The sequence below is a fragment of the Mobula hypostoma genome, chromosome 21 (genome assembly GCF_963921235.1).
Source record: "Mobula hypostoma chromosome 21, sMobHyp1.1, whole genome shotgun sequence".
Lineage (NCBI taxonomy): Eukaryota > Metazoa > Chordata > Chondrichthyes > Myliobatiformes > Myliobatidae > Mobula > Mobula hypostoma.
Genome location: NC_086117.1, coordinates 27,223,839 through 27,250,362, shown reverse-complemented (window position 1 = coordinate 27,250,362; position 26,524 = coordinate 27,223,839). Strand labels below are relative to the sequence as shown.

General features: G+C 43.5%; 1 protein-coding gene across 2 annotated transcripts in view; it reads right to left on the bottom strand.

Moving 5' to 3' along the window:
* Nucleotides 1–26,524, bottom strand: part of adamts13 (ADAM metallopeptidase with thrombospondin type 1 motif, 13) — a 103,197-nt gene that overhangs the window by 65,641 nt on the left and 11,032 nt on the right. Inside the window, exons 4-14 of one of the 2 annotated variants that reach the window (XM_063073741.1) lie at nt 25,812–25,953; nt 21,721–21,860; nt 20,529–20,612; nt 16,931–17,055; nt 14,653–14,799; nt 13,945–14,079; nt 9,603–9,753; nt 8,476–8,580; nt 6,664–6,815; nt 3,413–3,476; nt 2,335–2,461 (exon numbers count right to left, since the gene is read on the bottom strand). In XM_063073741.1, coding sequence (XP_062929811.1) covers nt 2,335–2,461; nt 3,413–3,476; nt 6,664–6,815; nt 8,476–8,580; nt 9,603–9,753; nt 13,945–14,079; nt 14,653–14,799; nt 16,931–17,055; nt 20,529–20,612; nt 21,721–21,860; nt 25,812–25,953 — 1,372 coding nt within the window. Of the gene's footprint in view, nt 1–2,334; nt 2,462–3,412; nt 3,477–6,663; nt 6,816–8,475; nt 8,581–9,602; nt 9,754–13,944; nt 14,080–14,652; nt 14,800–15,298; nt 15,362–16,930; nt 17,056–20,528; nt 20,613–21,720; nt 21,861–25,811; nt 25,954–26,524 lie in introns of those variants that run through there. The other variant, XM_063073742.1, reaches the window with a different exon arrangement.

The following is a 26,524-nucleotide window of genomic DNA, read 5'->3' as shown; positions in this document are numbered from 1 at the left end:
TTCTCTGATTGGCCTGTAGCTTGTGTCCATTTCCCTGATTGGCCTGTAGCTTGTGTCCATTTCCCTGATTGGCCTGTAGCTTGTGTCCATTTCCCTGATTGGCCTGTAGCTTGTGTCCATTTCCCTGATTGGCCTGTAGCTTGTGTCCATTTCTCTGATTGGCCTGTAGCTTGTGTCCATTTCCCTGATTGGCCTGTAGCTTGTGACTCATACTTCTAACATGTTTGAAGACTAACTGCCTCCACTACCATCTCAGGGAGTGTATTCCAGAATGTTACGACCCCTTGGATGAAAAAAAAATCATCTCCTCTCACTCCCTCACTATAACTTCTTCTTAGACATCTATGCCATAAGAAACTGTTTCTTACTATCTACCCTATCCTTGCCTCTAACTTCTTCAAAGACACAAAACCTTTCCTCCAGCCACCTGATCATCTCTTACCATGACAAAGGTGTGAGTACATAGTCTGCTTTGGCAATCTCTTGTCAGCCCTGCGAAAGACATGGCCCTCCCAGTGAGTAGACTCAAGGCGGGAGATGATAGCCAGGGAGAGGTTGCTGACAATGGTTTGCTTTTCCTCCCAATGGACTTGGCTGATTTTATCAAGACAGTGTCAGTGTTATCCCTCCAGTCCTTTGAAGTGCCTATTGCCAGAAGCATGAAGCCTTGGGTCACGGGTGGCTGGAAGTTCGTGAGCTTTGTGCCAGATTTGAGGTCTTGATCTTCTAACATCTTTTCTTCAGATGACCATGGCTGTGCTGGTGTACCAAAGGCACTGGTGAATTTCACCAACAATGCCTTCTGTCACTGAGATTTCTCTCAAACTATGTGAATTTCCCAAGGCCGCATCATGTCAACAGCTGATATTGTGCACTGGAGACAGGTTTGTAGAGGATATTTGTTTTGTAAATGTTGAACGTGAGGCCCATCCTTTTGTTTGCTCCAGCAGATGAGTTGACGATGATTTGCACGTACAAGCAATGTCCTCATTCATCAATTCAACTGCTAAAGTTGGAGAGATCTTGGTTCGAAATGGAGGTGAACAGTGCAGTGGGTTAGTTCTACTCCAGTGGGACACTTGTTGGAGATGAAGTGTAGCCCTGCAGCGAGAAAGAGTGATAAGGATTTTGGGGCAGTGAAACACCCCTAACACCAGTCTTCACCTAGATTGGATCTGATGTGCTGTTGTCGGTTCAGATCACAGTTTGTCTGCTCAGATAAAGTACAAATCTGAGGAAAGTGCTCTGCCATCCCTCCTACTGGAGGGTCAAAGCCTTCACTGATGTAAAAAACAAACAGCATGTTGAGTGGTTGTGTAGCTCCAAGCGTCTCCCTTGTAGTGGTGTAGTGCCCGACTGAGAGGCAAGTGGTCCGGGATTCGAATCCAGGTGGCTCTTTAACGTTTCCCACCTGTGCTGGGTTGAGAGTCAGGTGTCCAGCTGGCAACTCGGTCTCGTAAAAAACAGACAGAGAAAAAAGCTAAGGAAATGGCAAGGTTGTTGCTGAATGGGGCACAAGGCGCAGAAATGGACAACAACAAACAGCTCCCTTGAAGTTATCGTACTGTGGAATTGTCTGTGGGCTGAAGAATCCACACTGAGACGGTAAGTGTGTGCTCGAGAGCGTGGCAAATGTGTGGCTGGGGGTGGCTGCACTTGTCCGCATACAGGATGGACTGGAAGGAGTGTGGGAGAAGGGCAAGGTGTGTGGGTACAGAAAGAGGTGAAATGTTCAGGTTCTACTGAGTCACTGTATGCCTGAGGATGTATTAGATTAAAGAACCAGAGATGAAAACAAATGCTTGTAGTACCAGGGGTGATTGATAAGTTCGTGGCCTAAGGTAGGAGTCAATTTTAGAAAACCTGGCACATTTATTTTTCAACATAGTCCCCTCCTACATTTACACACTTAGTCCAGCGGTCGTGCAGCACACAGATCTTGGACCTCCAGAAAGTGCCCACAGCAGGGGTGATTGATAAGTTTGTGGCCTAAGGTAGAAGGAGATGAGTTATACAGCTCTTGTTACATGCACATGCAGTTCAACTCTTTGAGTGATTATGCAGAAAGTTTGAAGTTAATAACTCATCTCCTTCTATCTAGGCCACAAACTTATCAGTCACCCCTCGTAACAACCACAGCAAGTTATTATGCTGCTCGCTATTCTGGAAGTAGATTAAAAAGTATTTTTCAGAAGGAAATTAACAACTTGTAAGGAAGATTGGGAAAGAGCAGAGGCTCAGGATCAACGTTATCTGAACTCTATGTTTGTACACAGCGAATTCCTCTTAACTTCTTTTCATAAGAAGATGTCAAGGCTAGGTTCAGAATTTTACCTTTTGCATAACCGACTGCAGGTAACCACTTATAATAAACTGGAACCCTTGGTGTCAGGTCGAGAGGCTGAGAATCCGTCTGTGAACACTGCAAAGCCATGAAATCAAACTGACTTCCCTGGCAAGGCTGCATAAAGAGCAGAAAGAAAAAGGCCAATGACAAAGTACAGGTACAGACACCCCAGCCAATGTCAGTGTTGGCTATGCTCCAGTGTACACCAAGGAGAGTACGATACCACGTGAGGTTTGATGCCAGAAGCTGAATGCTCCTGACACTATGGAGGTGTTGTGTAAGGGATTCTGTTGGCACTGTTCTGGAACTGGGTCTAAAGGATCTCACTGCTACTTCAGAGCTTTTCGAAGCAGTGTTAAAGATATTGCTAGTGCTCTTCCAGAACTAGGAAAATGGTGTAAAGAAATCTCTACCTAGAAACTCATTCGATAACTCGACTTCCATTTGGATGAAAGCATTGCCTGGCTTTACTGTAAATACATCCGTCATGCTCAGTGTGGTAAACCATGTATATATATGTTGTAACTAGGTTACCTGTCTGGACACGCCCCTCTGCTGACTGCTCCTGTGGCTCCTCCCACAGGCCCCTGAATAAAGGCGATTGTGCCACTGCTCCTCCCTCAGTCCAGGGCAGATACTCAGCATGGATGTTGGTCCATTTACTGTTAATAAAAGCCTTTCAGAATTTACTCTACTTCCAGTCTTTTGGAGTAATTGATAGTGCATCACTCAGGATTCTGGCCCCTAAGTACAGGGAATGAAATGTCTAGCTCATCTTTGTAATTTATCTTCAGAGTCTTAAATGGTTAAATTAAAATAAAATTTCCTCTTGCTAATCAAATAACTACAATTTTCTGATGTATTGTGCATAAATTAATTTTCAAAGACATGGAGTTCCTCTTGTACCTCCCTCTGAAAATCTTTATCATGCCTTTGTCTCTTTGCCTCGTAAGTATAAATTGCGAGAAGAACGTGTGGCTGGTTCCTGTCTCTCAGCACACTGCCGACGTCCAGTTCCCTCGATCCCGTGTCGCTGATTCAAATGGCTCACACACTCACAATTACCTGTGTGTTACACATTTTTGCCTCCATATCTGTTCCCTCGCACTTATGGCCACCAAAAGCAGGTCTAGGAGAATACAAACACTTTATGAATGATCTCATCTTGGAGAGAGAGAGAAAAATCCCAGTATAGCTTCATTAGCTAAGGTGGGGTGACAGTGAGTGTCACAGACAGGGAAAACCCCATTCAACGTACCACTGAGCCAAGTGGACCAGGGGATCCGCATCCAGTGCGGTATTGAAGCTCACCAACCAGGAGTGCCCCACCCAGTAACTGTAGTCGCAAAGACCAGAAGTGTTGGGTTCCATTTTGTTCCGAGGCGTGCCGGGACAGCGCGGTGGCATCGTGGTTAGGCATGGGTTAGTGCCGTGCCATGGTGGTTAGGGTAATGCTACTACAGCACCAGTGATCTGGATTCGATTCCTGCTGCTGTCCCAATGTACGTGACCACGTGGGTTTCCTCAGGGTGCTCTGGTTTCCTCCCACATTCCAAAGACATACAGTTAATAGGTTAATTGGTCAACATGGGTGTAACTGGATGGTGTGGGCTCATTGGGCTGGAAGGGCCTGTTACTGTGATCTATCTCTAAATTAATCAATTAATACTGTACATACGTGGAACAAGAGTGCCCGTTCAGGATCAACTGCACAATTACATTAAAAGACACTTGGTCAATTAAGTGGACAGGAAAGGTCTTGGTGAAGGGTCTCAGCCCAAAATGTCAACTGATTATTTCCCTCCCTAGATACTACCTGACCTGCTGAGGTCCTCCAGCATCTTGTGTTGGTCTGGGATAAGAAATGGGTCAAAAGCGGGTAAGTCTGATTAGCTTAGACAGCCATAGCCAGAATGAATGCACACAGTCTTTTTCCCCACGGTTGGAGAATCAAGAACTATGGGACATAGTTTTAGGGTGAGAGGGGAAAGAACCTGAGGGGCAGCTTTTTCACCCAGAGGGTGGTCCGTATATGGAATGAGCTGCCAGAGGAAGTAGTTGAAGCAGGTACATTAACAACATTTAAAACGTATTCAGGCAGTTACTGTACATGGATAGGAAAGGTTTAGAGCAGGGATTCCCAACCTTTCTTTAATGCCGTGAACCAATACCATTAAGCAGGGATCTGTGGGCCCCAGGTTGGGAACGAACCCCTGGTTTGGAGGGATATGGGTCAAATACACACAACTGGGACTAGCTTAGGTGGGAATCTCGGTCTGCAAGGACCAGTTGAGTCAAAGAACCTGATTCTATGATGTATGTCTCTATTATACCTAAACTGGGAATCATATAGCACCATCTTTAATAAACTCATTTAGTGAGTTAAAACTAGTGCATTGGTATGAGCAACTCAAAAGAATTGGTAGAACATTCAGCGTTTGTGGTCCATTACCCATTAGCCTTGGGAGAAATGACGTGTGGCACTTTACAGATCTGGCAATATCAAGGTACCAGTGTCCTTCCAAGCATGGTAGGTTCCGGTTAATTAGGCCATAGGTTAATCAGGGCAGCTGCTTATTTGGGCCAATTCTTAAGAACAAAAATCTAATCAAGAAAATTGTTGGGATTCCCTTTGTTTATTTGGGACACTGTGCTGCTTAATTGGGACAGGAGACTGTCTCTAACCAGTGTCAGTCATGTGAACTTGTCTGGCTGTTAGACTCTACACCATGCTTAGAGTAAATAGATTTTAAAATAGCATTAAAAATATTGTTAAATAATTTTGTTGAATTGGAAAGAGATTAACCCTCCTAATGTATTTCATTGGTTTTCACAAACCATGGTGTGTTTGAATTTGGAGAAAATTAGAAGTGCAGTTTATGACCCTTCCATTAAGTTTGAAAAAACTTGGAGGCCATTCATTCAGCATTTTCATTTGATGTAATTTGATCATTTCCAAACTTGTTTTATCTCTCTGTACTGTTGTTGGAGGGGAATGGAGTCGTTGACACTAAGGTTTTCTTCTCTTCCATTTTTAAGTTGTTAGTTTTGCCCAAGTGTTTTAGTTTAGTTGATTAATTCTGTTTTTCTTTGGGGATGGGGTTTGTTTTTTTTTGTTTTGTTTTTTTTCTTTTTCATGGTTTTTTTTCCAGTTTTTTTTTGCTTTGTATTATCCGTGGTTAGCTCTACATGTTTGGGAGCTTTCTTAACTTACACTACTTGGTTTTGCAATTACTTTTTTAAGTGTAACAATATATCTCCTACTACTTGTATTATTGCTATGTTTTGTTTCTATATTTTGAAATTAATAAAAAGATTGAAAAAGAAAGAAAATATTGTTAAATAGCATTTGGTTTAAAATAAGCAGTGGTTTTTGTCACTAATAGCTGGTGAGAAATAAGCAGTAAGACAATTTAGAACTGTTTTGCTCACCACAGTTAGAAGCATTCAGGCTTGGAGATGCCAGAAATGGCAGGGAGTGAAAATGAAATGATTTCACTACTTCAAAGAGTTAATTATGAAGAATTTGAAGATACTGACAATCACTTTGAATGTTGCAATGAAAGTGAAGACTTGGAGGATGCAATCATCGAAAGAATTATATGAAAGTAGTCTGTTATCTGCACTAGGTGTCTTCATTTACAAGAACATAGCAGTGTACACCGGATGAATTCCTGTGTCGATAACTATCAGAAACTAATGTTCAGGTTTATAGTACTGTAGATGTATTAGTAATGTTCTAATTTGTTCTGTATTTAATTTAAATACATTATTTGTTGCTTGGTTAAGTGATTGGCTTTTTTATTTCCATGAAACTTTGGCTAATTGGGGCAGTCACTTAAATGGGCCAAAATGGTTTGGCCCCAATGTGTCCCAACTAACTGGAATCCACTGTATTGGAGATTAAGGGATGATCCATCAGGATGTTTAAGATGATTCATGGAACTGAAAGGGCAAAGATAGAGAGAAGTTGATTTCCCTCAGTGAGACAGTTCAAAACAAGGCATATCCTTAAATATGGAACTAAGCCAATTGGATGGGGGGGGGGAGTGGGGGGCAACGACAGAGGACAATGCTTCAAACAAGGAGCGTTGAATATCTAGAATTTACTCCCTAAAACTCCAGCCTGAGGACAGGGGTCAATGGAAGGCCATAATTGGTAGATTTTAATTTGATAAGGCTATTAAAAATTATGGAAACACAGCAGGCAAATGGAGTTCAGATACAATTTAGCCATAACTGAAGGAGAACAAGTTTGAAGGATAACATATCCTCCTCCCATTCCTTACTTTCCCTTTCCAGGGTTGTCCACCCACCTTGGATTGTTGCAATGTCGGTGTCGTTGACTGACCCCTCCCCCACAGGTCCTGGAGCAGCTGCTAAATGGAGTCCAGGCTGACCAGGCCCCATGGACAGCCCCAGTCATTTTCAGCTCCCCCAGAGATGTGCAGCTCCTTCTTAAACACCACTGGAGAGAAATGACATCAAGTCAGAATCATTCTTCATTTGCTTAGTTCAGCAAAGAAATAGGATTTGCTTTGATATAAAACCTTGCAAACAAGCCAGAGGGCACACCTTTAGAGTGTAAGTACAACGGTCACATGGGAATACCGGCAGCTTGTTGTGCATAGTAAGAGCCCACAATCAGTAATGAGGTAAGTGACTAGGCCATGCAGTTTAGTGGAGAAACAAGGGATTGCAGATGCTTTGTTCAAGAGCAAAACCAAACTGCTGGAGGAACTCAGGTGGGTTCAGCATCATCTGTGGGAGGAAGGTAATTGTCGACGTTTCAGGTCGAGAACCTGCCTCAGGACTGAGAGTTGAGTGGGGAAGGATTAAGACAGGGGCTGGTGAGTGATAGGTGGACCGAGGAGGGGTGAACAACAATGTTTCTCTTCTATGTTTTTTCACAACTGCATAGACCGACCATTGCTCTGAGTGGGAAAGTTTTACACGGCCAGAAAACTGCGTGGCACTTCAATAAAACATTATATAAAAGTAAATTTCAGCTGCGTGGCAACAAAGGCTATGTGCGTGGGGACATTTCAGTTACTGTGAGGCAGCACACTTGTGCAGCTTAGAGGGAACAGTGGCGAAGGATGATGAGCAGGAGGAGTCAAGTGGGATAGCAATGCAGCTGGGAGGCTGACATGTGGGTGGTAGGTGGAAACAGACAGGGAAAGAAAATCCATCTATCTTTTCTCCGTGCTTGCTTCTGCATATCGCTCACCCACCCCACTTCTCATATTTCCCGTCCTGGCTACTTCTGTCCTTCTCAATCCTCTTATCACCTACCAGCCTCTGTCTCAACCCCCACCCCTCACACCCACCCCTCCTCAATCCTCATCACCTACCAGTCTCTGTCTCAAACCCCCACCCTCACACCCACCCTTCCTCAATCCTCTTATCACCTACCAGCCTCTGTCTCAACCCCCACTCTCACACAAACCCCTCCTCAATCCTCATCACCTACCAGCGTCTGATTCAACCCCCCACCCTCACACCCACCCTCCTCAATCCACTTATCAACTACCAGCCTCTGTCTCACCCCCCCCCCACACCCACCTCTTCTATTTTCACAGGCTATCTGCCCCTTCCACTGGTCCAAATGCACATCGCAACCTGAACATTGACAAATCCTTCCACCACTGCAGATGCTGCCTGACCGGCTGTGTTTTTTTTGCATCAACTTTAGTGGTCCTGATTATAGGATTAAAAAATAGCCCAGAAAATCAGGGAGTCACTTTCCTTCTTCAAAATAATGCTGTGGACATTTTATGTCTGAAGGTGGACGTGAACTTGAGCTAAAAAAAAAGTACCCTCAACGAGACAGCACTCCTTTGGTACACTGGCAGTACTCCCATACTCACCCACCTATCTGAGCTTCCCATTCTTCATACAGGCTCTACAAGCATGCAGTGTTTACCGAGGACTCTCTCTCTCACTGTACTCTTTCAACATTTCACTAACTGGGTCTTCATAAACCATGGGCTCAAATCTCTAGATCTGAGTTAAGTCTATGACCTTCTGAATTTAAGGCATAAATCCTACCATCGATCTTTAGCTGCCACGCTACAATGCAATGCTCTATATTTTCACATGCACGACTAGGACGTTGGTTCCTGTACCTTGTTGGGCCCACACTCCGTTCCATCTAGTAGGGGAATGAATAAGCGTTTGCACGTGCTGTAGTCTGATGGATCTGTGTGACATGATAGAACATTGCATACATCCTGCACAGACACAAAAGCACCCAGTATTATTAATATTGAAAAAGGGCAATACACATTTCACTAGCTATTTTATATACACACACATAACACATGGTTTAACTCATCTGAAAATGGAACAGGATTTATATTCAGTTGTAAGAATGTTTAACTATATTTATCAAGCTCAAACTGGACTGGAGTGAAGTTCATGGCATAGGGTTAGAGCACTAGCCTGGGGTGGAGTGCTGGGGTCAAAGCAACTCTTTCATTCAGCAATAGATGTGAGCTTCATTGGCAAGACCCACCTCTGTTGGGCTTAGAACATAGAACAGTACAGCATAGTACTCGGGCCCAATGGCATGCTTTTCCGACTCTGGTTGAGAATGAGCCGCACTATTAGTCTGGAGCCAAGTGTAAGCCAAGCTGGAAATTTCCTTTCACGATGAACATTAGGATTTTTAACCACGAACCATTAGTTTCATGCAACAGCCTCAGGAGTGGATGGGGCAGTGAGTGTGGTCAAGATGGAGAAAGCAAGATCAGGGTGAGAACAGATTTAATTTGGGTAGTAATATATTTGCTACAGTCAGTGAGTTAGGCTGGGTCATGGGGGGGGTTTTGAAGGTGGGATTTGACACAAGGAGTGGAGTCACACCAGTATAATTCTGAGACACAAAATTCTGTAGATGCTGGAAATCTTAAGCAACACACACACAATACTGGAAGAGTCAGCATGTCAGGCAGCATCTATGGAGGGAAATGTCTTATCTCTCTTGCTTCTTTCATCGATCATCTTAAGTATTTCTCCTTGGCAGTAAATTGTGATTTGAACTATATTGCTTGAAGGCGCAATGGTATTAGATTCAAGAGTAATTTTTAAACATTAACTAAACAAATATGAGATGGAGGAGGGGGAAAGTATCGGGCAAGTGGGATTATATGGATAATTCTTTCAAGGACATGCTGCCCTCCCACTATTCTGCAAGTGAACCAAGATTTAACCCCTGGACAAGGAATGCTAGTTAATCTCAGGCACCACCTACGATATCGTGTCTGCTGAAGCTGCAAGAGGACGCCTTGCCTCCAAAGGCAATCTTGCACTGGTCATCCACCCCGTAGTACAGTCCCGGCTTCTGGCTGGAGAGATCAGATTCTGTTGCCGGAAGGTTATCCAAACACGTCCCTCGTCTTGTGCTGGCAAAATAAACATAGCCAACGATTATTATAATTGGGCGTCCATTTAGCAATCAATAGTTTTGGAAGGCTGCACTCCTTTATTGTAGTGTCTGCCACATTGTCAGAATATTCCACAGTACTTCACTGCCTTTTTTGATATATAGTCATTATTTGAAGACCATAAGATACAGGAGCATAATTAGGCCCATTTGTCCCATCAAGTCTACTCTACCATTTCATCATGGCTGATCCATTTACCTCTCAGCCCCAATCTCCTGCTTTCTCCCCATATCCCTTCATGCTCTGACTAATCATGGATCTATCAACCTCTGACTTAAATATACCCAATGACCTGGCCTCCACAGCTGTACACGGCAACAAATTCCACAGATTCACCAATCTCTGGCTGAAGAAACTCCCCCTCATCTCCATTCTAAACGGACATCTCTCAATTCTGAGGCTGTGTCCTCTGGTCTTAGGCTGCCCCACCACAGGAAGCATGCACTCTACTGAGGCCTTTCAACATTCAATGAGATCTCCCTCATTCTTCTGAATTCGAGTGAGTACAGGCCAGAGCCATCAAACGCTCCTCATATGACAAGCCCTTCAATCCTGGAATTTTGAAATAAGAAATCTGGCAACACACATCAAAGTTGCTGGTGAACGCAGCAGGCCAGGCAGCATCTCTAGGAAGAGGTACAGTCGACGTTTCGGGCCGAGACCCTTCATCAGGACTAACGTTAATCCTGACTTCGTTAGTCCTGACGAAGGGTCTCGGCCCGAAACGTCGACTGTACCTCTTCCTAGAGGTGCTGCCTGGCCTGCTGCGTTCACCAGCAACTTTTGTGTGTGTTGCTCAAAATTCCAGCATCTGCAGATTTTCTCGTGTTTGCGTTAAGAAATCTGGCAATTAGTTTGTGTGCAGGAAGCTCCTACAAATAGTCATGTGATAAAGAAGAAGGAATTGTTCACGGATATTTAGAGGACAGATATCTTTAAAAGAGTGCCAACAAGTCTATTGCATCCATCTGAGTTGTATTGGAAAACATTGTAACACTCTGTTTTTTAAGTATTTATTTAAGTGTGCTTTTATTGCGCATCAAGTGTTTATTCAGGTGTTGACCATGCCTTTACTATGCATTAAGTGTCTGTTATTGAGTGTGTAGGGGATTCCTACGGTATTTTATTATGTAACCATTGATTTATTAGCTAGAATGAAACCTGTATACTTTTGACCTCTTGTAAAAGAAGGATGTAGCCAATTAAAGAGATAGAGTGATTGATTTATTAGCTAGAGTAAAACTTACAGCGATTTGCTAATGCAGTTAACCCAGAAGGGGGGCTATAAAGAATGCTGTGTGAAAGAGGCAGGCAGGCATTCAGAGGCTAGCCCACTGACTGTCTCAGCTTTGGTTTGCAAATTAAAGTTTAAACATTTCTCGAAGAATCTTCGGCGTCTCCTTGTCCTTTGTAAAACCACGACAGTTGCAGCTAAACTGACAGTGTAGTGCACTGGGAGTACAACTTGGTTATGGCTTGAATGCCTCGTGGAGGGGGGACTTCCTTCTGGGCCATCACTATTACATATTCTATGTGTGCTACTAAGCCTATCCCATTCTCTCCCCAGCCTTTGCTCAGTTAGCCGATCATGGGCAAGCAGGGTGAAGGGCTACAACAGATCACAGTGCCCAGATTGAAAGATCAGTAAGAGATCAGTCAGTCTCATTAAGGTTGACACTGTGGATTCATACAGATATGGAGAAGCACAACATGGAAACAGGTCCTTTGACCCACTGAGTCCACACCAACTATCAATCACAAGTCCTACGTTAGTCCTGTGTTTTACTTTCCCTGCGTTCTTTGGTGAGGTGTGGAGGTGGGGAAAGGGTTTGATGGGGAGCGTTGAAGAGGTGCTCGCTGACACTTGAAGAACAAAAGCTCTGCAAGTGCCAGAAATCTGAAATAAGTACAGTAAATGCTGAAGGTATTCAGGCCACATCAAAGGAGAGAGAAACAGTACTGGTGCTGTGGGCAAGAATATCGGGTAGCTCGGTAAGGGAATAGGAAGCTGAGCATGGGTTTTAGAAGGAGAAGGGCTGGAAATGGATGGCAGAACATTAGTGGAACAGTTTAAAAACACAAACACGAGGAAATCTGCAGATGCTGGAATTTCAAGCAACACACAAATAATTTGCTGGTGAACTCAGCAGGCCAGGCAGCATCTCTAAGAAGAGGTACAGTCGACGTTTCGGGCCGAGACCCTTCGTCAGGACTAACCGAAAGAAGAGCTGGTAAGAGATTTGAAAGTGGGAGGGGGAGGGGGAGATCCGAAATGATAGGAGAAGGCAGGAGGGGGAGGGATGGAACAGTTTGTTAGGCAGAGGGAACAAAGGTTAGAAAATAGACAAAAAATGAGTCTGGTCTACCGGCTTGTGCACACAGTGACGAAAGCAGATGAGGCAACGCACAGTCAAAGTGAAAGATGATTGAAAATTGTCTTGAAGACAGTAACTCAACATTCCTGGTTATAGAGTTTTGGGGTGAGAGAACAAGGGGCTTTGTGAGTGGTGGCATTGTTGGTTAATGAGATACTTAGAGCATGAGAAGAGATGATTTTGTATCTTCAGCAGAGGCTTTGCGGGTAGAATTGAAGGGGTGGTGTGCCGAGGACAGACAGTAATCAATAGACTGTCCAAAGGAGAATGAAGTGAAGAACCGAATACAAGTACTTGACAATTGAGTAAGGCAAGGGGATAGAGAATAACCTGGAGGACCCTTGGAGGTGTAGAGGATAAAGATGAAGCTAGGAGTGAATGCCTACATTTCCTTAAAGGTAGCAACGGTCAATTAGGTGTTAAGATGGCAGACTGGATGCTTCTCCCTACAGGCCGAGGAATAGATTCTAAAATTACTGCCAGGATTGTGGCTTGACCCTACAGTCTTGCTCGACACGTTGCAGGAAATATATGATTGTATTAGAAAGGGTGCATAGGAAAATTATGAGTATGAAAAAGTTACCTATAAAGGAAAAATTGGATAGGATATGGTTGTATTTTTTTGTAACGCAACAGTTTACAGAAATTTTTAATTAAATTGTACAAACCTTTGAGGGGGCCAAATAAATAGGAAGAATCTGTTTTCTGAATTAAAAAATTGAGTAGTGTTGACTTACAGTGAATGGAAGAAGGGAGATCAGGAAAGAAATGTTCACGCAGCCTGTGTTGGGGATGAGAAACTCACAGCCTGAAGGGAAAGTTGAGGTGCAAAGCTTCATATTGAAAAATTACTTGAATGTACTTCTCTGATCAGCAAGGTTATATATCTAGTGCTGGGAGGTGGGATTAAGTTGGGTACCCTATTTATCAAATGGTACAAACACCATGTGCTGAGTGATTGACTTCTGTGTTAATTAGTTTCTATAATCCCATACAAGCAAGAGTGTTCTATCCTCTTCTGGGCATCGCATTCTAGGAAGAATATATTAGCTTTGGTGAGACTGTAGCAGGTAATATTGGAGCTTGGAGCATTAACTGAGGACAGGAGGCATTCACTTACTTTAAGGATAATGGGTGTTCTGATTTAATTTTGTATAGTTGACTAAAGAAACTTATTTCCTCTGGTGAGGGAATCTAAAACAAGAATTGGAGCTATTCTGTTTGAAGGAAATTGGAGAGCATTTTTTCAGACAAAACTTTGTGGAAAGATGGGCCCCTTTCCAGCTATTAGTGTTGAGGTCAATATATCGTGGACAAATATATTAAAGAATATATGGCACAAAGAAAGTGACTAATATACAGATCAGGCCAAATCAAATCCGGTAAACACCCCATCAGCTTACTTTTGGTATTAATTATGTATTCATTTGTAAGACGCATTGAATACTACAGATGATAATTTTTATCATTTTATAGATGACTGAGAGTAAGCTGATGGGGCATTAACAATTCCTTCTGATTATGTATGACATTGCACTTTGTTAATGCCACTGTCCCAAAGATGCAGCGTTCCCCTGTAGTAATGCACCCATTTACAAAAGTCCCTCAAAGCTGCCCCACCCAGAATGCAGTTGCACTCTCTAACGGTGCTGTTTGTTTAAATATGCGACAGTGCCACCCATGAGCAGTTTGCCTTCCACTGGGATCATTTGGATCGTGTAAAACTGAAGTTAATGGGGATTGGGATTGGGATACGGACTGAAGGAAACTTTACCTGAAGAACTTCACGAACTGGTCTCGGCTGCACTTGGACCAAGTCAGGTCGACACTGTTGTAGCCGCCCTCTGCTGCCATGATATGCAAGTTGCCAACACAGTCATTTTTGTGCCCGTCATGGTTGATGCCAAAGCTACCAAAGTTAAAGGAAAGAGAATTTGGTTCCACGCGATACTGACTACAGATACCGTCTCACTGTTAGAAATTGCTGGAACTGCTCACCAGCGTCCACTGGGCAAGGAATTGCCCTTAATGTTTAAGAATTGGGGGATTCTGTCAGAATATTGACAGCTGATTGTCCTATGACATTCCCACTAGCAGCTCCTGAGTGAAAGTGGGGCTCTGTGGGGAGAGAGCATTCATGGGATATGACAGTCTCTCAGTATCTACTGGGTCCTTAGAATTCTCTCTCCACGTTGAATGTGGGTCACACCATCTCAAACTATACATGGTTCTATCATCCTCAAAGCCGGTCTATCACTTTTTTCTCTTTATCTTTATCTCCCCACTTCCCCTCCATCTTCAATACTATGGTAACTAATGTCCCACCATGCAACGAAGCACCCTTTTTGTTGTCTCAATTTCTCTCTATAGTGTTCCACAGTTTCACCACCTCTCATCGAATCTCCTTCTCCTCACTCCATTGTAGATTCACTCCACCTCTAAAGTACGGTTCTGTTGCATGAATATTGTTCCCCTCACCCACCTGTGGCCTATCTCGTGAGCAATGGTGATGCCGAGATTGAATCCTGTGTCCTCGGTAATCACACAGCTCCATAAGCGGCTGCACAACCCACCCAGCTGCGTCACGCCTCGGACCATCTTGTTCCCATCGTCAGATTCCAAATCAAACCTTGAAACAAAAAGCAACATGCCAGCGTCAGAGTGATCAATGAAATTTAAAACAAAATATCACCTCAAACCCAATCACAATCCCAAACTCGACTGGAACCCCAAGCAAACGCAAACCCAATCCTAACAACTGTAACTCAAACCGAACCCATCTGCACTTCAACAAGAACCCAAATCCAGATAACTAACAAGAGAAAATCTGCCGATGCTGGAAACCAGACCCTCCGATTTCCCATCTATTTTTCCAGTCCCGAAGAAGGGCCTTGGCCGAAACATCAACTGGCCTGCTGAGTTCTTCCCGCATTTTGTGTGTGTTGCCTAAATCCAGATGCCAATTTGCAGTTCCAACCACAACGGAAAAGCAGTGTTTCTGTAGTTTTGTGGTTATCACGTTTATCCCACATGCGCAAGTTCCTTGGTTCAAAACCAAACAGAAACTTTCTAAGGTTTTTTTTAGGGTGGATGTTAGAGGAAAGTTTTTTTTTAACACTGTTACGTACCCCATAACTGGGTTGCCAAACCAGCAGAAATGGACCACTCGTTGGAGTCTGGATTACTAGGAACTAATAAAGTTTTATTAAAGAAACAAATAATACAGTGCTCTAATCATAAGGATATAAATGCAACAGGTTAGCAATGATAATACACACATGTACACAGAACTAGGGTAATAGGGATCAACCAAGCTCTATCGCAGTCTAGGGGTAAAATGATCAGTCTTAAGTGACACAGAGTTCAGTTCAGCTTAGTACAGTTCGCAGTAATCGCTGTTGTGCCATTGGAGAGAGAGAGAGGGAGGGGGATGCAATTTGATTCAGGCAGACCTTTGATGTCTTCGCAGTTGGCTTTCAGGCAGACCCTTTTATGTCTTCTAACCCACTGTGGTCACCGACTGTGACCCCTCCGTTTCGGATACGATCGTTCTTCCATGGTGAACCCAGCACCCAGGCAAGGGCGGACACACACACCAGGTTGCCACTGATCGTACCTTTACGCCCCGTGAGCCTATGGTCGGTTCCCGTGAACCGGACCTCCAAACTCTCACCAACTTGTGGGGGCACACCTCTCTTTCCAGGGTCTTGTTATCTCGTGATCTCGTGGTGTGTCGTGTGCCTTAGCAAACCTGCTCTTTATCCCCCTGCTGGGGTATCACCTGTCCATCAAACTTCAAACAGTTCAGGTTCAAAGTAACCGGTCTGTCAACATTCTGAATTGTGTTTCTTTTCCTTTAATCCCTCTCTCCTCTCTTATTAGCATTTTGAATGTTTCTCCATTGTCTCTCTTATCTCTCCAATTAGCATCAATCATCTGATTGCTTGGTTTGGCGTCACAACACAGAGTGGTATGTCGTGGCATGTGATGTCGTGGTTTGGTGGTAGAGCCAGGTACATTAGGAAAATTTAAGAAATTCTTAAATAGGCATATGGATGATGGAAAAAATGGGCAGCTATATAGGAGGGAAGGGTTCGATCTATCTTAGAGTAGTTTAAATGGTCAGCACGACATTGTGGGCTGAAGGGCCTGTACTGTGCTGTAATGTTCTATGTTCAAACACCAACCCCAAACAAATTACTAAACCAGTCCTATCACAACCCAGATTACTCTTCCAACCAGAACCAGAACACAGCATCAATTTAACCATCCTACTCTTACACCAGGCAGTCACAATTTCATTACTAATTTAACCATAACCCATTCTGTGCTCAGTGCGACCCTATTCAAACACAATCCCACCTCAGCCCAACTCCCTCCCTCCTGCAGAAATCTACTACTGTTATGGCACTCAAGCTGTAACACAGTCTTCAAGTGTGCCTGAAAACAGAAAATGGTGTCTTATGAATATCAAAATTGACCGATTTCAATAGAAGAAAGGGGTCTGAACTTTAATTAGGCAGTTGCTTCAGTATCTATGCTCCTCTGAAAATGGAAGCAGGTTGACTCTTTCTGGTAGGGAAATGGAACAATTGCCATCCCCACCTTGAAGCAGTTAACTGTGCAGTCTTTGTTTGGCAAGTTAATATCAAATCCCAATAGCCACAAGAAATGAAACTACCTTAAACTAACCTAGTGTCCGAAAGCCCGCAGCCCCAGAGACAGAAAATAAGTAATAAAATGAGAGATTTGTTCAGTACCTGGTAACGTAGAGAACCAGATCAGCATGGAGTGGATCAGAGTCGTTGCCTGGGTTAATTGTTCGACTCCACTTGCATAGGCTAATGAGAGACGAAGTGAGGTTTTTTGTGATCTGAAGTTCCGCCTGTGGGAAAAGATTACATGGACAGTAAAGATGTCTGGGATTTTGCACCTCACTGATTATTATTTTATATGTCATATCAGGGAGCTCAGAGATTAGACTGGAAGAGGAACAATTACAAAACTCCGATCATGTATTTGACAGGTGAATGTATTTAACAAGTGAATAAATTTGATGAGTCTGGAGGCTGCTTAAGAAGAATACATGGTTGTTTTTTTTTCATTCTTGACTGCTGCTGTATTTCTTAGTTTTTCCTGAGAAGTTTTCTGACAGATCATGATGTGATTTGGACCTAAGGATCTGAATTAACATATCTGAAACAGGCAGATTCTTTAACCGAAGAAATTGAGAAGGAGCAGATCACAAATCCCAGGTCCTTATGCTGGGAAAGATACATCAAAGGTATTTAATTGGTCCACTTTGTCAGGTATCCTACGCCATAGGATAAAGCATCACAAGAGGAATGAAGAACAGTCTTCGCTTGAGCAGGTTTCAATTTTCCCATCTCTTCATTGTGAGATTTGCTCTCTCCTTCACTTTCACCACCTTCCAAAATCTCCACACTATTCCACACTTACACAGATTTCACACCCCAACCAGGTGACGATGCTTCACACTGGAATTCCTCCCTTCACTTCTCTTTCTTGATCCTTAAAATCTACCTCACCACTGTCTACCTGCGCTTCATTCTGCACTCTGTTATTGTTTTACCTTGCACTACCTCAATGTACTGTCGTGATGAATTGATCTGTACAAAGAGTATGCAAGACAAGTTTTGAGCACCTTGGTACATAAACCAATCTACCTCTTTAACCGGGTTTTTCAAAGAGTGATCAAAGGGAGATCGATATACGCTCAGTGGCTATTTTATTAGGTACAGGAAGTATCCAATGAAGTGGCCGCTGAATGTATTTATGTCTGTTCGTGGTCTTCTGCTTCTGTAGTCCATTCAATTCAAGGTTCGACGTGCTGTGCATTCAGAGATGCTCTTCTGCACATCACTGTTGTAATGCATGGTTACTTGAGTTACTGTCGCCTTCCTGTCAGTTTGAACCTGCCTGGCCATTCTCCTCTGACCTCTCTCATTAACAAGTCATTTTCGCCCACAGAACTGCTGCTCACTGCATGCTTTTTCTCTCTCGTGCCATCTCTTTAAAGTCTACAGATTGTTGTACCTGAAAATCCCAGGAAATTGAGATACTCAATCCACCCTGCCTAGCACCAACAATCATTCCACAGTCAAAGTCACGTCTATCACATTTCTTCCCCATTTTGATGTTTGGTCTGAACAACAACTGAACCCCTTGACCATGCCTGCATGCTTTTACATATTGAGATGCTGCCACATGACTGGCTGACTAGATATTTGCATTAATGAGCAAGGTGTACCTCATAAAGTGACACTGAGTGTATTTCTAGGCACTAAAGGCCTTAGGTTATGGGCAGAGAGTAGGAATAAGGGAGACGCAGTGGCTCAGCTAGTACACCCATCGCTCCACAGTGCCAGAGGACCAGGTTGAATCCCAAACTTAGGTGCTGCAACCGGGTGTGGTTGCTCTAAGTGCTTTGGTATCGTCTCACATCGCAAAGATGTGCAGGTTGGGAGATTAACTTGCCGCCATTAGTCACTTCTGTATGTAGATGAGTGAAGGAATTTATGAGAATGTCAGATTACAGAAGGAGGATTAACATCGGGTCAGTGTAAATGGAGGTTAGTGGTGGGCAGGGACAGACTGGGCTGAGGGTCTACTTCTGTACTCTACCATATAACGTCATTGAGACAGATGATCAGCCGTGATCATATTGAATGATGGTGTCGCTTCAAGCATGGAAGGCTAACTCCTGCTTCTACTTTTCCAGGAGCCGCAGAGCTATACAGCATGGATTCAGGCCCTCAGCCCAACGCATCCTCGCCAGCCAAGATGTCCACCTATGCCAATCCTATTTTCCTGCATTGGGTCAACTTCCCTCCACTCCCTTACTATCCATGTCCCTGTCCAAATGCTTTTTAATGCTGAGATGGAACCTCCCTTCACTACCTCCTCTGGCAAACTGTTCCATATCCTCCGTGTGAAAAACCTGCTCCTCACATCTCCCTTTCACCTCAAATCTATGTCCTCACCTTTTCGACTCCCCACACCCAAATAATTTTGTAGATTTCCATCAGGTCACCACTCAGCCTCCCGTGCTGTAGTGGGAACAATCCCAGGCTAACGAACCTCTCCTTGTAACTCAAGCGCTCCATTCCTGGCCACATGCTGCTGAATTTCTCCTGCACTCCTTCTCGTGCTACCGTATCCTTTCCCTAGGGTGGTTACTACAACTTCACATTATAATAGGCGGGAGGAGAAGATGGTGGCGCAACGCAGCGCGCGCAGCTCTCCGGTGAAATGATATCGTATCTGTTAAATAGGGGCCGTGGACAATTCTGATTTGATGGAGACGGACATGAGAAGCACAGAGGAACACCTGGAGAAATTTCTGAAATGCCTGGTTCGCTGCCGCTGCTACTGTGCGATCGAGAATCTCTGGAGGGAAGGCCCCAAAATCCCCGGCTTTGCCTGCTGCTGGCAACCGAGGCTGGGGTCCAAGCATTCGGCAGAGATGGTGCTCGGTACTCGGTGTCAGAGGGCTGATCGGAGCTCAAAGTTTTCGGATGACTCAGAGTCGGACTGTGGTCAGGCATGGCAGGGAGAGTTTTCTTCCTTCTCCCGTCTGCGTGAGATGTGGGACTTTTGAGAGACTTTGAACTTTTTTGCTGTGCCATGGCCTGTTCTTCATCAAGTTATGGTATTGTTGCACTGTTGTAACTATATGTTATAATTATGTGGTTTTTGTTAGTTTTTCAGTCTTGGTCTGTCCTGTGTTTCTGTGATATCACACCGGAGGAATATTGTATCATTTCTTAATGCATGCATCACTAAATGACAATAAAAGAGGACTGTGTGTCCTCATAATCTAATCTATCCCAGGTGTGGCCTAACCAACGTCTTGTACTACTGCAACATGATGTCCCAACACTGACACTGAATACCACTGCCGACGAATGCAAGCATGTTAAATGCCTCCTTCACTGCCCAGTCCATCTGTGTCACCATTTCAGTGAGCCACAAACTTGCACCCCAAGACCCCTCTGCACTTCAGCGTACGATCCCATATGACTTATATCTCATGTAAAGTTCCTTCCTGCGCCTTGCTTGGCAACCTTGCCGTGCCTTTAGGGTTTGTCTGTTTGACGAGGCCGAGTTGCCAGCTCGACGCTCGACGCTCGCCCTAGCGCGGGTGCAAGGAGCTGGCCAGGTTTGAACCCTGGAACTCTTGCTCCAAAGTTTGGGACATCACTGGCACCGACTTCCCATGGAAACGTACATGTTGACTTTTGTTTAATTTCACCCTTATGATTAGTTTTGGGACACTTTCATTGGCTTAAGTACACAATATAAATATGTGGAATCTCCGCAGACTGATGCTCGTACCTCAGGTTCTTTCAGAATGACTATCTTTGTGAGGTGGACTCGCAGTTGAGCACCTAGGGAAGCATCTCTCAACAGTTCAGCAGCCTGTGGAAAACAAAAAGACACAAGGGTTCTGTCATGAGTCACTGGCTCGGATGGGGTAGATCTATGTCTGTTTCCCATGGTAGAGGTGGATATGAGCTTAAGGTTACAGAGAGTGCAGAGGAGATTTACAAGGATGTTGCCTGGATTGGAGGGCGTACCTTACAAGAATAGGTAGAGTGCACTTGGCCTTTTCTCCTTGGAGCGATGGAGGATGAGAGGTGACCTGATAGAGGTGTATAAGGTGATGAGGTGCTTTGATCGTGTGGATAGCCAGAGGCTTTTTCCCAGGGCTGAAATGGCTAACATGAGGGCCACAGTTTTAAGGTGGTTGGAAATAGTTACCGAGGGGATGTCGGGGGTAAATTTTTCACACAGAGAGTGGTGGGTGTGTGGAATGCACTGCCAGCAGTGGTGGTGGAAGCGGATACAATAGGGTCTTTTAAGAGACTCTTAGATAGATACATGGAGCTTAGAAAAATAGAGGGCTACGTGCTAGGGAAATTCTAGGCTGTTTCTAGAGTAGGTTACATGGTCGGCACGACATTGTGGGCCAAAGGGCCTGTAATGTGCTGTAAATTTCTATGTTCTATGTTAGAGGTGGGTAGGTTTAGAGGGCACATGAGAGGTAACCTTTTCACACAAAGAGTAATTGATTCTGGAATGAGCTGCCAGAGAAGGTGGTGGAGGCAGGGACAATAACATTAACATTTAAGATGCATCTTGAATAATAATAACATTTAAGACATATTTTGAAGGTAGTTAAATGAGCAGGGTAGAGAGGGATATAGAATTAATGCAGGCAAATGGGATTAGTATAGATAGGTGTGATGGCTAGCATAGACATAGTGGGTTGAATGGCCTTTTACTTGCCGTACAACTCTATGACCACTCTAGTAGGAAAGGGAATTGCATGACAGGAATTGGACAGTGGTTGCCGTGGAGATATAACAGAGTTCTCTTTCTGCCAGAGGCTTTGCTGTAGACAGGTCGGCTAATGAACACATACTCTAGTTTGCCTTCTAATACCCTGGTGGTGGCACAATAATGGATTTGTTGCCAAAGCCTTGGGCAGTTGTTTTTGTTTCGAAGGAAGGGCAAAGATACTCACGATATTCAAGTTGGTGAGGACGTAGCGCTCTGTGTCTTGCTTGTGGAAGTTGTACACATCGTGCCCCACCACAACCAGGAGCTCCAGGTGTTTTGTCTCCTGCACTGACCGTCTTGTAATAAAGGAATGCTTAGTTTGTCCTGGGATGTAAATTGGTAAGTTGGTTCATTATTGTCATGTTTACCAAAGCACGGCGAGAAGCTTCCCTTGCATGCTGCCCATACAGATCATTTCACTACAATGGTGCATTGAGGTAAGACGATAACTGAGAGCACTCGGAATAAAGAATACTCAATATCTCTTGAGAATGATTCAAGTCATAACTGTGGGATAGAAGCTGTCCTTGAGTTGATGGCACATACTTTCACACTTTTGTATCTTCTACATGATGGGGGGGGAGGAAGAAGAGAGAAGGTTCAGGGCAGATGGACTCATTGATTACTTCATAGGTATAGCTACGTAATTGGGAGTGGAAATGGCAAACTGACAATGGAAACAAAGAAAGAGAAGGTCTTCTGACATAAGAGGATTGAGGTAGGCTGCAGATCAACTCCACTTACCTGCCTCTGATCCATTCCCCTCAACAACCTCACTATCCTCAATATTGAAGGTACAACGCCCTTAACTTTTGGGAGACTGAGTTCCGGAGTCCTGCTGCATTTACCTTCTGAATATCCTGCGAAAATATCTAGTGCTGATTTTAAGATTAAATCCTCTTTGCTCTGGATTTCCAAGGAGAAAATAATTTCTTATTGGTTTGATTTATCATCTTAAACGTATCATGTTTAACTCTGTAGAGACCATGCATTTCATTCACCTTTGTGGTGCTCCCCATGCTCATAAAGCCCACCAGTGAACCTCCGGGTGAGTCCTAGACGCAGACTGGTGTTGTACTCCAGAGAAAAGTGACAGTCTTCAGGGAAATGGTAGATACCCGATATCAGCTTTTCTCTGAGTACTCACTCAATAAATTTCTCCATTTAAAGAAGAAAATACGTTTGGGATTGCAAAGACTTTACAGCCAGTAAAATACGTTTGAGCTACATGCACGGTTGTAGGAAATGTGCCTGCTAACTCATAGACAGTGAGATTAACCTTTGTTGTAGCAACATTGGTTAAGGGATAAAGATAGCCCAGGCCCACCTCAGGGGAAATCCTTATTCTTCCAATCATCTTATTAGCTGCTTTCTGCTTGTTGGGACAGGGGTGTCCCTATGAAACAAGTGCAGGCAACCAACATGCCCCCCCCACCACCACTCTCTCCCCTCCCCAGCCTCATTGAGTAAAGAACAGGATTGGGAGTTTAAGAGCAGCCATCAACTAAATCCTGGGTTTGGCTCTGCTCTTGTGTCAGAACATCAGTAGTTACCCAGAAAGCTCTGGTATCCCTAGTGTCTGCCTGGGAAACACATCTGAAGAACCAGACTGTCCAAGTCCTGGTGCAGCTGTTCAGTGACGTACCTTCATCCTTGACAGCAAGCCTAAACAGGGAGAGGACGACAGATCTGCAGTGCAGATAATGCAGCCTTGTTGAACAAGATACTTGAACTGTTCTACAACATACTCAGTATTCAAAACTGTATCTCTCGACTCAGTCTGGACTTAAACCAAAACACAACCAAGCTACCGATAAACACAAGAGATTCTCTAGATGCTGGAGATCTTAAGCGAAACATACAAATGTTGGCGTTTGAACAGTTGAACAGAAACGATTGATGCTTTGGGCGTAGCTTCTTCATCAGGACTGGGAAAGACGGGGCATAAGAGGAATAAGAAGGTGGGGAAGGGAAGGAGTACGAGCTGGCAGGTGATCAGTGAGACCAGGTGAGGCGGAAGGGAGGATGAAGTAAGAAGCTGGGAAGTGATAAGTGGAAGAGGCAGAGGGCTGAAGAAGAAGGTAAAATTTTGATAAGCATTCAAAACAATTGACTAAAGCACAAATGCTGCCATTGATTATTTTAGCTGAACCGCAGTCTGCAGCATACTGACAACAGAGAGACAGAAACTACATGTTAGAACGGCAAAGAAATAGATGAAATGGGTCTCATTATTACAACAGAAGACTAAATGTCTGAGTAAGAGACTACAGACTTTGTGCAACTGTGCTTTTGAGGCCAATTAAACTACTTTACCCCTTTTATCAGGTGATCAATTTAGAATGTCTAGAATCTCTTTTTTTTGTTATTTAATATGTTTTAATAAATATCACAACAATTCTGAAGTTAATAAATTATTAATGATACAAACTTCGCAAATGCATTCTGTGAAACTGCATTTCGGAAACTCCATCCCATGCCTGCAGACAGTAAACTGAGAAGATACAATAAAGTGTTAAGCAAGAAGATTATGTCAAGCGTTTGAGATGAATCAAGATAATGCTATTTCTAGGAGTTGAACAGAGTTTCCATAATCTGTTTCCCGCTTTGAGTCTTTATATCAAAGCAGAAATGGAATTAATCTTTGTAATGTATGGTTTAAATCCCTGTGTTCCTGCACCTCTAAATTGACTGTAGGGCAGCATCTCACGAATAATTTTCCAAATTAATCATTGTCACAGCACTGAAGTGCCATCCAGAGCTCATTTCAACCAGAGCTGACAGTTCCACGGCCCCCCCCCCATTGTCTTTTCCCCACTTCTCATAACTTTAAATAATTAAACTGAAAGATTTCGTTCAACTTTGGTACTACGTTTAAAAACAAAGTAATGGTTTACAAGTGGAAATTTAGGAAAGATAGGGTAATAAATTGAATCAGCTAAGATTTGTTAAACACTAAAATACAACCCTACAAATGTTAGAAATATGCAAATCAGTAGTGCATTTGTGGAAAGTTGTTCCAACTCAAACTTGATTAACATGATGAAATAATAGTTTATGGTGTTTGTGACGGGGTCCTGAATTACCCCTATGAACTGTGCTTTTGAAAAGAGAGGGAGACGAAGACTGCTTTGAGATGGTGTTATGAACCCCTAAGGTTCATATTTTCTGTGGACTGTCACTTTAAGGCACGAGGAAGAACTGAGACTAACTTTTGGATTTCTGCTGAGTTGGAAAGAGAGAGCACCAAGCAGCTTGTGGGTTGCCATGGTGACCGAGGGCGGCATTATTTGATGGACAATCGATGTTATGGTTTCTCTGCAGCGTGTTTACTTTTTACGAGGACACTGGTTTCAGTTTCTGTATTCTTACAGAGAGAGGAGGGAGGAACTGTTTGAGTGACGATTGGTACTCAGTACGGTGAGATAAATAGAAGGTCAGATGATAGACCTCACACATGATTTTGGACACTGAATGAGCTTTGTTGTGCCCACGGAAAAAGTAGGTCTTTTGGAGGATCGATCGGGTGGATCAATCAGTGGCTCTTGCAGTGTGAAAAGGAAGTGACCTGTGGGGAGTTATTCGTGTATCCAACCCTTGCCTGGGTTGATAATACCACCACAGAAAAACGGTCCTCTTTGTTGTGGGTCACAGTCGGTGACTTTTAAAGGATTTTGGAGGACAACGGGAAGGTCGATGGCGTCAGCTCACCTGAAGACTCAAATCTCTCCCTCTCTCTCTCTCCATCACTACTCAACTCAATACCACGAACTGAACTGAACTTTACTCATTATCGTAAGACTATCTATTTACCCCTAGACTTGAAGAAGCTTGGTTTTCATATATATTTCCACACTTACTTATATATAATCATTGCTAACCTGTTTCATTTATCTGAATTTATATTACTGTATTGCGTAATTACTAATAAATATTATTAGTTAATAGCAATACTGGACTCCAAAGTGTTTTCCATTTCTGCTGGTTCTTTATTCCCGTCACGGGGTACGTGACATGTTAATGAAGTTGAATATTTGAACTTGCAAAAGGCATTTCATAATGTTGTAAATCATTTTACTCACTGAAAAGAATCTGAAAGATTAAAGGAGTAGTGGTGAAATGGTTGCAAAGTTGGCAAATGCTGTGAATGTTGATTTACAGACTATTTTAAAATTGTTTTGTTAAAATGAATCTGGAATCTCAGGAGCACAGCTCAAAGTTACAACCGTCTCCCGGAGCTGGAACTGATCAGATATCAAATGTTTTAATTCTTACTGTCACTGGCAGGACTCCAGGCATCTTCTGAGAGTGGATAATGGAAAGCTACATGAGGAACAATCTCCTCTCCGTCAGTAAAGAGTTTCAGATCTCTTGGGCAGATGTAAATCTTCTTTTCCTTTGTAAATATCATTGCATGCTATAGGAAGAGGTGTTGGAGAATGAAGAGGAAATTAAATTAAAGTTGATTTAAAGTTAACTTACATGGATCAAGTACTTAAGAACTTCCAGAACATTGTTACAGATGTAACTCTTACAGTGTATACAAGTATTACATCCCAGGACTGCAGATTCCAAGTTCTGTTGAAATGAGATTTAGGGATAACTATCGACCCTTACACCTGGGAGAATTCCCCAACTCTTCTCGTAGTCTCTCAAAGACCTTTGGAGATGCAAGAGACTGCAAACGCTGGAATGTGGAGCAACAGGCAACCTGCTGGAGGGACGCAGAGGGTCGAGCGACATCTGCAGGAGAAAGGGGATCGTTGTTGGAATGTTGACAACCCCTTTCCTCCTGAGGGTGCTGCTCAACCTTCTAAGTTCCTCCAATTTGCTCCAAAAGACATGTTATGTCCACCAGAGGCCAAATGGGTCCTCAGTTCAACGTCTCATAAGGAAATGTAGTGGAGGCACTCAATACAACCCCTCAAACCTACTCTACCATGCAATCCATACCCTACCACACTATCTCACTCCAGAGAAACACTGTA